Genomic DNA, 12,802 nt, shown 5'->3' on the forward strand with positions numbered 1-12,802 from the left:
ATGAGTAAACTTTACCCACACAGATTAATTATTTAAAGAGATCTGGTACCATTACAAGATTTACCTTTAAGAAGAATTTGTTTTGTCATGTTTCGTCTTGTAAACTTGGAGCTGAGCTGCCTGCTCTGAGGCCAAATAACTTTTTTAAAAAGTTGAAACGATAGAAGCTACATGAAGGGTTATGTTATTCCAATTCTTCTTTCTTTTGTTTGTACTTAAACTATAGCTTGAAAATAAAGTGTGTTTTGCTTCAAGCCTGGTAGTTTGACTAACACCTCCTTTCAAAGGAAACATAATGGAACAAATCCTTCTTAAAGGCGGGTTTCATAACATTTGTCATTGTTGACCTTGTAATTTGTGAGAAATAGCTTAGTTGGCTGGATGGCTGGTATGCACTGCAGAACGTTACCCGAAAGGACACCTCATCTCAACCACTCTCCTCGCATGAGGTGTGGTGACCCGCAGGTTAAACCACCACTAGTTACCTCTCTCTAATGAGAGCAGCCCTATAATCTAATCTATGGTGATTTTGCCTTGACCTTAATAATGGAAATAGCAAATGAATGTATATTAGAGCATATCACATGAAATCTAAGGAGGACTAGACAATTGGCTACAAAATTGGTTTGATAGTAGGAGACAGAAGATGATGGTAGAGGATTGTTGTTCAAACCGAAGACCTGTGGCCAGTGGTGTGGCACAAGTGCTAGATCCAGTGAGTCATCATTTATACAAACGATTAGATGAGAATATAGGAGGTGTGATTAGTAAGTTTGTGGATGACACCAAAGTTGGTGGTATAGTGGACAGTGAAGAAAAATATCCAAGAGTACAATGGGACGTTGATCAACTGAGCCAGTGGGCCAAGGAATGGTAGATGGAGTTTAATTTAGATAAACGCAAGGTGTTGCATTTTGGTAAAACAAACCAAAGCAGGACTTACACAGTTAATGGTAGGGCCCTGTTGAACAGAGAGACCTGGGGGTGCAGCTACATAGCTCCCTTAAAGTGCTGTCAGAGGTAGACAGGGTGGTGAAGAAGGCATTTGGCACGCTTGCCTTCATCAGTTAGACTACTGAGTACAGGAGTTGAGAAGTCTTGTTACAGCTGTACAAGATATTTGTACAATCACATTTGGAGTACTGCATACAATTCTGGTCGCCCTGCTATCGGAAAGATGTTATTAAACTGGAAAGAGTGCAAAAAACATTTACAAGGATGTAACTGCGACTGGAGGGTTTGAGTTATAAAGAGGGTATGGATAGGCTGGGACCTTTTTTTTCCCTGGAGTATAGGAGGCTGAGGGGTGACCTTATTGAGGCATATAAAATTGTGAAGAGCATAAATAAGGTGAATAGCCAAGGTCTTTTTCCCCAGGGTAGGGCAATCTAGTAATAGAGGGCATAGGTTTAAGATGAGAGGGCAAAGATTTAAAAGGGACCTGAGGGGCAACCTTTTCACACAGAGGGTGGTGCGTGTACGGAGAGAGTTGCCAGAGGAAGAAGCAGAGGAGAATACAATTACAACATGTAAAAGACATTTACACACATACATGGAAAGGTTTAGAGGGATATGGGCCAACTGCAGGCAAAAGTAACTAGTTCAGTTTTGAAAACCTGGTTAGCAAGGACAAGTTGGGCCAAAGGGTCTCTGTCTGTGCTGTATGATTCTATAATTCTATCAGCATGGTTTCCAACTCTCTTCCATTGAACTCATGCAGAAACACTCTCGTTGTTAATGCGTGGTAGCAGTGGAGTGCAGATTACTTTTAAGGTCCCTCTTATTGCTGAGAAAGGAAAACAGAGCATGCTCCCCAGTGCCCATGACAGCAAACAATGTGACAGTTATTACTGTCGTGCGCAATGACTGAAAATAGGTGCTCAGAGATATGGAGAAATCTTCACCCTACCTGAGCCCCTTGGCCATATGGAGGACCTCAGCCAGGCCATGTGCAAGATCTACTTTTAGCATCTACTACAACACCACCTCTGGACTCATAAAGAAAGCAGACAGGGATCAGATCAGTGTGCTTCTTAATGCAATCGACAGCAGAAAACCAATCCTTTCTTGTAGAAGAAAGGATTGCGAGGATGATTCAGGAGAAGAGTGAAAGTAATAGGGTGGTTGTTATGGGGGACTTTAACTTTCCAGATATTGACTGGGAAAGCTATAGCTCGAGTATGTTAGATGGGTCGGTGTTTGTCCAATGTGTGCAGGAGGGTTTCCTGACACAATATGTCGACAGGCCAAAAAGAGGTGAGGCCATACTGGATTTGGTTCTGGATAACGAACCAGGCCAGGTGTTAGAATTGGAGGTAGGTGAGCACTTTGGAGACAGTGACCACAATTCGTTGACTTTTACTCTAGTGATGGAGAGGGATAAGTGTGCACTGCAGGGCAAGAGTTATAGCTGGGGGCAGGGAAATTATGATGCAGTGAGGCATGACTTAGGATGCGTGGCTTGGAAAAGTAGGCTTCAAGGCAAGGGCGCAATCGATATGTGGAGCTTGTTCAAGGAGCAACTATTGAGTGTTCTTGATAAGTATGTACCTGTCAGACAGGGAGAAAAGGGTCATGTGAGACAGTGAATGAATACTTTTCGTCAGGAACAGGACATTGTTGCCGATGGGAATATTGAGTCACAATTAATTAGAATGGATGGCTTTGAGGTATGTAGGGAAGAGGTGTTGGAAATTCTGGAAAGGGTGAAAATAGATAAGTCCCCTGGGCCTGATGGCATTTATCCTAGGATTATCTGGAAAGCAAAGGAGGAGATTGCAGAGCCATTGGCCTTGATTTTTATGTCCTCGTTGTCTACAGGAATAGTGCCAGAAGACTGGAGCATAGCAAATGTGGTTCCCTTGTTCAAGAAGGGGAGTAGGGATAACCCTAGTAACTATAGGCCGGTGAGTCTCACTTCTGTTGTGGGCAAAGTCATAGAGAGAATTGTAAGGGACAGGATTTATGAACATCTGGATAGGAATAATGTGATCAAGGATAGTCAGCATGGTTTTGTGAAGGGCAGGTCGTGCCTCACAAACCTTATTGAATTCTTTGAGAAGGTGACTAAGGAGGTGGACGAGGGTAAAGCGGTAGATGTGGTGTATATGGATTTTAGTAAGGCATTTGATAAGGTTCCCCATGGTAGGCTACTGCAAAAAATACGGAGGTATGGCATTGAGGGTGAGTTGGAGGTTTGGATTAGGAATTGGCTGGCTGGAAGAAGACAGAGGGTAGTAGTTGATGGTAAAGTTTCATCTTGGAGTGCAGTTACTAGCGGTGTTCCGCAAGGATCTGTTTTGGGACCATTGCTGTTTGTCATTTTTTATAAATGACCTGGAGGAGGGGGCTAGAAGGTTGGGTGAGCAAGTTTGCGGATGATACGAAAGTCGGTGGAGTTGTTGACAGTGAGGAAGGATGTGGCAGGTTACAGCGGGATATAGATAAGCTGCAGAGCTGGGCAGAAACGTGGCAAATGGAGTTCAATGTAGGTAAATGTGATTCACTTTGGTAAGAGTAACAAGAAGATGGGCAAATGGTCGGATACTTGGTAGTGTGGAGGAGCAGAGGGATCTTGGAATCCATGTACACAGATCTCTGAAAGTTGCCACCCAGGTAAATAGTGCTGTGAAGAAGGCATATGGCATACTGGCTTTTATTGGTAGAGGAATTGAGTTCCGGAGTCCTGAGGTCATGTTGCAGTTGTATAAGACTCTGGTGTGGCCGCATCTGGAGTATTGTGTGCAGTTTTGGTCGCCATACTATAGGAAGGATGTGGAGGCACTGGAATGGGTGCAGAGGAGGTTTACCAGGATGTTGCCTGGTATGGGAGGAAGATCGTATGAGGAAAGACTGAGGCACTTGGGGCTGTTTTCATTGGAGAAAAGAAGGTTTAGGGGTGACTTGATAGAGGTGTACAAGATGATTAGGGGTTTAGATAGCATTGACCATGAGAACCTTTTTCCACGTATGGAGTCAGCTATTACAAAGGGGCATAGCTTTAAATTAAGGGGTGGTAGGTATAGGACAGATGTTAGGGGTAGATTCTTTACTCAGCAAGTCGTGAGTTCTTGGAATGCCCTGCCAGTAGCAGTGGTGGACTCTCCCTCTTTATGGGCATTTAAACGGGCATTGGATAGACATATGGAGGATAGTGGGCTAGTGTAGGTTAGGTGGGCTTGGATCGGCACAACATCGAGGGCCAAAGGGCCTGTACTGCCCTGTATTTTTCTATGTTCTATGTTCTATGTTCCTCAAAAAAACCCAAAAGTTACCCGAAGATTGGAGGGTGCGTAATGTTGTGCTTTTATTTAAGAAAGGCTGTAAGAGGAAGCCTGGGAATCATAGAGCGGTGAGCCTGACATCATGAGTGTGTAAGTTGTTGGAGGGGATTTTGAGAGGCTCGGATTTATGTGCATTTGGAGGGCATGAACTGACTAGTGATAATCTACATGTCTTTGTGCATGGGAAATTATGTCTCACAAACTTTTAATTGAGCATTTTGAGGATGTAACCAACATGATTGATGAGGGCAGAGTGGTAAAGTTGTCTGCATGAACTTTAGTAAAGCCTTTGACAAGGTTCCATATGGTAGAGCAGGTCAGTAGTTAGATCACACGGAATTGAGGGAGAGGTTACCAACTGAATGCAAAATTGTCTTGACAGTAGGAGATAGAGGATGGTTATTGAGGATAGTTTTTGGACTGGAGGCCTGTTACCAGTGATGTTCCGCAGGGATTGGTGCTGGGTGCTCGGTTATTTGTCATTTATGTAAATAATTTGGATAAGAATTTAGGAGGCATGATTAGTACGTTTGCAGACGACACCAAAATTGCTGGTGTAGTGAACGTTGAAGAAGGTCATCTAGCATTACAAAAGGATTGTGATCAATTTGGCCAGTGGTCTGGGGAGTGGAAGATGGTGAAATAACTCCACAAAGGCAAGTATCCCATTACCAAGTTACCCTTTATTTACATGTTGAAAGCCCTTGACCCTGACCCAGATTCCCCAGAGCCAGCTCTCAGTGGGTGGAACCTCTGACACTCCTGTTTATTTTTTTTTCCTTCACATCAAAGAGCAATGATCTTCTGGTTATTTTAGGTTCAGGTTTACTTTTTTTTCTTTTTTTTTACCCCCACACTACTGCCTAACTGCGGTAGTGCTTATTTTTTTCCCCACCACCCATGGTGTGTGTGTGTGTGCAGGTGTGAGACACAGTGAAAGACACAAAGTGCACGAATCTTTATTCAATTTCAACCACCAGGAAGATAGGAAAACACCCGAGTGGCCAGTGACAAGCACTGCCCTTCACATCAAAGGGCAATGCTGTGTGATCAAAACAGTGAAGGGGAGGGTAGGGACTAAATCAAAATAGAGTTGGTTGGGGAAATAATGCACTCCACTCCTTGTGGTGCCCACCTCTCCCTGAACAACTCCAGGGTGTTGGTGGACACCGCGTGCTCCTTCTCCAAGGACACCCGGGCTCTAACGGACACTCCTGTTTATTATTTTTTTTTTCTTTTTTTTTCTCCCCAAGCAGCAACAGGGAGTTTCCCCACACACACAGAGTCACAGTCACAAACTGATCCAATCTCCAAAGGGAAGGATACACTCGAGTGGCCAGTCACAACTCCAGGGTGTTGGTGGACACCACGTACTGTTTCTGCAGGGATGCCTGCTACATTTTTTTTCTTTCTTTTTATATATGACACTCCTGTTTATTTTTATTTATTTATTTATTTTTTTCCCTTTTTTTCTCTTTTTTTTTCTTTTTCCTTTTTGTTTTTTTTTTCTTTTCTTTTTTTTTAAACCCACACTACCGCCTAATTGCGGTAGTGCTTATTTCTTTCCCCAGCACCCATGGTGTGTGTGTGTGTGTAGATGTGAGACACAGTGAAAGACACAAAGTGCACGAATCTTTATTCAATTTCCACCACCAGGAAGATAGGAAAACACCCGAGTGGCCAGTGACAAGCACTGCCCTTCACATCAAAGGGCAATGCTGTGTGATCAAAACAGTGAAGGGGAGGGTAGGGACTAAATCAAAATAGAGTTGGTTGGGGAAATAATGCACTCCACTCCTTGTGGTGCCCACCTCTCCCTGAACAACTCCAGGGTGTTGGTGGACACCGCGTGCTCCTTCTCCAAGGACACCCGGGCTCTAACGGACACTCCTGTTTATTATTTTTTTTTTCTTTTTTTTTCTCCCCAAGCAGCAACAGGGAGTTTCCCCACACACACAGAGTCACAGTCACAAACTGATCCAATCTCCAAAGGGAAGGATACACTCGAGTGGCCAGTCACAACTCCAGGGTGTTGGTGGACACCACGTACTCTTTCTGCAGGGATGCCTGCTACATTTTTTTTCTTTCTTTTTATATATGACACTCCTGTTTATATCTGTCTGCTGGGTCTCCCTGATTGGACAAGATTAACAGTCCCACTCAGGGAACTCCTTTTTCTGAGACTCACCTGGCTGACCTCATTACAGATGGAGTTTAATTTGGATAAATATGAAGTATTGCATTTTGGTAAAACAAACAAGGGCAGGAATTATCAATGGCAGGGCCCTGGAGAATGTAGTTGAACAGAGAGACCTAGTGGTTCAAGTACATAGTTTCATTGAAAGTTGCATAACAGGTAGAAGGCATTTAGAATGTGTTTTTTAGCTTCATTGCTCAGACCATTGAGTACAGAAGTTGGAATGTCATGTTGAGTTTGTATAGGATGTTGATGAGACCACTCTTGTAGTACTGTTCAGTGCTCGTTACCCTAGTACAGGAAGGATATTATTAAATTGGAAAGGGCTCAGAGAAGATTTGCAGCGATATATCCGGAACTGGAGGTTGAATAGGCTGTAACTTTAATCACTGGAGTATAGGAGACTGAGGGATAACCTTAGAGGTTTATAAAATCATGAGGGGCATAGATAAAGTGAATATCAAAGGTCTTTTATCTGGGGTAAGGGAGTTCAAAACTAGATGACATATTTTTAAGATGGGAAGAGTAAGATTCAAAGGAATCTGAGGAGCAACTTTTTCATATAGAGGGTAAATCGAATGTGGAATGACTGCAAGAGGAAATGGTGGATGCAGGTACAGTTACAACATTTAAAAGATATTTGGACAGGTACATGAATAAAGAAGGGCTTCAAGGGATATGGCTCAAATGCAGGCAAGTGGAACTAGTTTGGGAAACTTGGTTGGCATGGACCAAAGGGTCTGTTTCCATGCTGTAAGACTGTATAACAGTGAATTGAGAATGGAGTCATCAGAGACAATATTCTCGTAGTGCCACTGGTATTCTTCCTATCCAGATAGGATCTCACATTAACTAAAGAAGTGCAGTTAACCAGGCACGCTGAACTTCACAAGCAAAAAAGCTATTGATCTGAGCAACAGGGAGGCTTCCTTGGACCGATTCTGTCCAGCTCATCGATCAGAGGGCTGACAATATGCCAGCAAGGAAACCATGGGAAGAGGACGCAGTCACTACGATTGCTTCAGGTCCACGTTGTAGCAAGAAAAGAATCCACTGGCACAAGGCTTGACCAGCTATTAATTAAAACCAGATGTCTTGCATGCCAGAAGAGGGTCTATTTCAGGATGATTTGCTGCAACAGCCAAAGCAAGAAAAAATAAAACTAGATGAATCTAATCTTCAAATGTCCGAGAGTTTGATGATACTGAAGAACAAGATGTATTATTATTCTTCAGGTATGTGGTAGATCCACAAGAGGATTTCTCACACACAAATAACATAGTTAGTGACAGGAACATGAACTTTAAATTAGATACAGGAGAAAAAGTATCCATTCTTTCTGAGATCAGCCTGAATTTCTCTACCGATCTTCCATTCAAAGTCATTGGGCAGGAAGTATTGCACTATGCATGAAAAGATTGATGAAGATTCTTTTCCGCTATAATGGGAGAGAGATCACTGATGCTTTATAGTCCAATATTGATCAACACTGTTCTTCATTAAACAGAAAAGCTTGTGTGAGTTTGAATCTTTTTTATTTGATAGTAAAAGAAATTCAGGTTGACTCAATGCTGAGATTTATTTTGTGCATTCATAGAATATCAGCACCACTGGCTAGACTAGTATTTCTTGCCCATTAGGTAAAAACAAGGACTGCAGATGCTGGAAACCAGATTCTAGATTAGAGTGGTGCTGGAAAAGCACAGCAGTTCAGGCAGCATCCGAGGAGCAGGAAAATCGATGTTTTGGGCAAAAGCCCTTAATCAGGAAGGGCTTTTGCCCGAAATGTCAACTTTCTTGCCCATTACCAACTGCCCTTGAGAAGCTGTTGATGAAGAATTGGGAAGTGTATACCAATGGTGAAGATGACCAACTGCAAGAGATCCTTCTAGATGTGGATTAGTTCTTTAGGAAAGAGAAAGCTGTGCGTATCCAAATACTAATGATAGTTTTAATTTATTGCAAAAAGTGAACTTGAACCGTGCTTTACTTGTCGAAGACAGTGTATATCACATCAGCCCCACTGCTTGCTACTGACATGAATCAATATTGGTTTTCACAAAATGTAAATCATTCTGCTGATTCTTAAATCGTAAATGACATTGAGCAACATCCTGATGCAACAATTCCTCTATATGAGGAACAACCAAATCAAAAGGCCCAGATGGCTGTTGCAGAATAAATGTGTGATAATATTAAACAAGCAATCAAAATTAGCAATCAGAAAACTGCAGAAGAGTTTATTACAGATCTTAAGTGCTATAGATGCTATATAGGTGACACACGTCCTAGTGGAGTTTCAAAGATGTTATTACCTGCAAAGAAGCAGATGCACACTGAAGGGAGCACTTAAGAAGAGCCACAGCTTACAGGAAGAGAAGTTCAGACATTGTTCGCAGGAAAGTCATCATTTCTTCTTGACTCTTCTCTTGATTCATCTGTTGCTGCATTCTTCATCTGTTATGGCAGGGGGAGGATATGGCTGCTCAATTCTTCACGAGTGCTGGTTGAGCTTCGTTCTTTCAAGTATGAGTGGAGACTCGCTCAACTTTGTCTCTGTGCTGGAAAGAAAAAGAAAAAGAAAGCAGGAAAGATGAAAATCTCTGTCCATCATCTTTATACTGTGACTAAGAAGAAGAAATTTCAATCTGCTTATGTGGGTGCCTTCCAAATTGTAGACAGTAGAGAGCATATGTCATACATATCCTCCAAGAAAGCAGAAAACACAATTGGTCATTGACACCTCTGATGCACAAAGCAGTAATGGTGAAATATAGGACCAGTATGATAGAATGGAAGAGTTGAGAGATGTAGTAGATGAGGTTGATAGCTATTAAGCTATTTGAAAGACTGCATTATCAACATACCAAATGATGTCAGATCACAAGTAGGTGGAACCTGAGAGAGTCCTGCAACAGTCCATATTATGACAATGCAATAACCAATGTATTATTAGTTTATAAAAGTATTGTTTCCAGCTCACTTCTATCAAAGACAGATTAAGCAAGCAGACAAAATGTGAGGTTATGGAATTTAGCAGGGAGAAAAGAAGAGTTGAATATTATTTAAAAGAGAAAAACTGTGGAAAAAATCAATACAGAAGGATTTGGGAGTCTTCATCCATGAATCACAAAAAAATACCATCCAAGTTCAGTGCTCATAGTATTCATTCGAGTTTAGAAAAACAAGAGGTGATCTTTTTTGAAACGCGTAAGATTCTTAGAGGTCTTAACAGAATGGATGTGGAAAGGTTGTTTTCCCTTGTCAGAGAGTATCGGACCTGAGGGTATAATCTAACGAGTTGCCTATTGAAGACAGAGATGAGGAGGAATTTTGTCTCTCAGCTGGTAGTCAATTCATGAAATTCTTTGTCACAGAACATTGTCAAGGCTGGGTCATTAAATATACTCAAGGCTGACAGGGACAGATTTTTAATCAGTAATGCAATGAAAAGTTATGGAATAAGGCAGGAAAGTGGAGCTGAATGTTATCAGATCAGCTATGATCTCATTGAATGGTGAAGCAGACACATTGGGTAGAAGAACATCTGCTCCTATGTCTTATGGTCTTCCGATCTTACAATGCAGACCCCAGTGATGGTATTATTGTAACATCAGAGGTTGTTGTGCTGAAGGAAGTCTCAGCGATGAGGAGGGGCAAGGTTCAGCAGGAGATTTGAATTTAAGAATAATTGTTTCAAAACTGAAACAGTACTGAACCCCGAGGTCAATGTAATAATAAGTACAGTGATATTGGATTATAAGATTTTATGGAAAACAATACAAATCTATCAATATAACTAGTTTCAGATAATTCCTACTGGTATAGAGAAGTATAGAAGGAAAAACATGTACAACTTACAAATGATGTTCTGAGGAAGGGTCACTGAACCTGAAACATTAACTCTGATTTCTCTTCACAGATGCTGCCAGACCTGCTGAGCATTTCCACCAACTTCTGTTTTTGTTGTGAATGATGTCTGGCTCATACATCTCAAATGGAATCCAGTATGAACATTACATTCACTTCCAAGTTTTACTGTTTTTTTTCCTCTCTAACAAATCTGTGCTCCCAGTTTATAGGACAATAAATTTTGTTTAAAGATTGCATGCACAACAAATTTTTTGTTTAAAGATTGTAGTGATATTGACAATTGCTGCTTCCCCTTGACCCACACAGCGTAAACAAAAGAAATGGAGGCAGCTAAGTCCTGTTTCAAATAATTGTCTTCGGGATTGTTAGTGCGAGAAGATAACTTATGAGAGGAGAGTAGTGCCCAAGAGAGTTTTTTGTATATGTGTGTATGTTACAAATCTTAAAAGTGTGGGAACAGCTTGTGTAGACCAATAAAAATAAAATGCTCATCATTAAGAAGTTATATGTTAATTTGTCCTCATTCTAACTTGTAGTTAGTACAACTTCTGGGAGCACTTAACTGCCACAGTTATCATTCCAGCTTAAGTTGAATTATGAAAATCTTTTAAATGGCAAGCATGTTTATTTGTGGTCAGTACTGAGCAGCATCAGCAACAAGAATCAAAACAGGGTTGCATTCAAGTAACTTGTAAATTACAGATTTCTGATTTTTAATGCTTCCTGCATTTTAATAATGAAGAAATTTAGGTTGCTAAAATTAAAAGAGGCCGTGGGATTTAACAAAGAAAGAACTAATTAACCTAATTTCCTCTTCCTTTGAGTACAAATACAAAGATGGATCACTGAGCCTGATAACTTGAAAAAGTGATTCTAAAATTACAGACTAAAATTAATTTAAAAATTGACTTCTCTACCTCAAAGCTACCCTGTTGTTGGAATGGACTGTTTCTAAACAAAGTCACAATTGATCTCACTTATATCTTCTAAAATTATGTGTATATTTTCCAAGTTATCCTTTTCGACCCTTTTTCAATCATTATAACAATGTAATTTGGGTCACTTGTGATGATTATAAAGCAGGCTGACACAAAGCTCTGTGCATCTAAATGTCCTAGATTTAACTGTCATTATCTGATCTCAGTACAATCAGAATCAGGCATTGCATTGTCCTCAGTATTCCTTGATGCAACTTATGAAATGAAATGCAGCAGCATGAGTTCAAGGTTGTCATTGTTATAATATGGGAAATGCTGCAGCCAGTATTCGCTCAGCAAACCTCCACCTGCAGGATTGTGATAACGACCAGTTACTCTGTTGCTGATGATGTGCTTGAGAATAAATATTGGGACGTCAGGGACCTCTCCCCTGCTTTTCGTCAAAATAGTGCCTTTGGAGGTATTCCTGGTGTATCCAGCAAAGCAGACTCTTTATTTAAGGTTTCAGTAAATGAATGGGTTTGAAATGGAGAGGTTTGACATCAAGTGGCTCAAAGATTGGTGGTGGGTCCACATTTTTTTCTTGGTAAATAGATGTATTTTAGTTGGGTGTTGTGTATACATTCCTGAAACAGGTCATAGAGTCATGGAAATGTACAGCACGGAAACAGACCCTTTAAGTCCAATTTGTCCATGTCGACCAGATATCCTAAATTAATCTAGCCCCATTTGCTAGCACTCGGCCCACATCCCTCGAAACCCTTCCTACTCATATACCCGTCCAGATACCATTTAAATGTTGTAATTGTACCAGCCTCCACCACTTCCTCTGGCAGCTTGTTCCATACAAACACTATTCTTTGCGTGAAAAAGTTGCCCCTGAGGTCGCTTTCAAATCTTTCCACTCTCACCCTAAACCTATGCTCTCTAGTTCTGGACTCCCCCCACCTCAGGGAAAAGACCTTGTCTATTTACTCTATCCATGTCTCAAATTTATAAACCTCTATATGATCATCCCTCAGCCTCCGACCCTCCAGGGAAAACAGCCCCAGCCTATTCAGCTCTCCCTGTAGCTCAAATCCTCCAACCCTGGCAACATCCTTGTAAACTTTTTCTGAACCCTTTCAAGTTTTACGGCATCCTTCCTACAGGAGGGAGACCAGAACTGCACACAATATTCTAAAAGTGGCCTAACCAATATCTTGTACAGCATGACCTCCCAGCTCCTATACTCAATGCTCTAACCAAAAAAGGAAAGCATACTAAATGTCTTCTTCACTATCGTATCTACCTGCAACTCCATTTTCAAGGAACTATGAACCTGCACTTTGTTCAGCAACACTCCCCAAAACTAAAAATAGTTGCCAAAATGAGAAGCTGACTGAAAAAACTTCAGAAAGACATTATCAGTTTAGTGTAACAGCAATGAGATGTCATATGCAATCTAATACGGATAAGTAAAAAATAATACAATTTGGGAGGAAAGCAAATAATGAGAGATAATTTGAATA

General features: G+C 41.1%; 1 protein-coding gene across 3 annotated transcripts in view; it reads left to right on the forward strand.

The window, feature by feature from the left end:
- Positions 1-12,802, forward strand: part of stard13b (StAR related lipid transfer domain containing 13b) — a 514,228-nt gene that overhangs the window by 328,784 nt on the left and 172,642 nt on the right. Inside the window, exon 1 of one of the 3 annotated variants that reach the window (XM_072577229.1) lies at positions 10,469-10,487. The exons of the other annotated variants lie outside the window; for them this stretch is intronic. Coding sequence (XP_072433330.1) covers positions 10,478-10,487 — 10 coding nt within the window. The 5' untranslated portion in view covers positions 10,469-10,477. Of the gene's footprint in view, positions 1-10,468; positions 10,488-12,802 lie in introns of those variants that run through there. 3 annotated transcript variants of the gene reach the window in all.

Source organism: Chiloscyllium punctatum, chromosome 9 (assembly GCF_047496795.1).
Source record: "Chiloscyllium punctatum isolate Juve2018m chromosome 9, sChiPun1.3, whole genome shotgun sequence".
Taxonomy (NCBI): domain Eukaryota; kingdom Metazoa; phylum Chordata; class Chondrichthyes; order Orectolobiformes; family Hemiscylliidae; genus Chiloscyllium; species Chiloscyllium punctatum.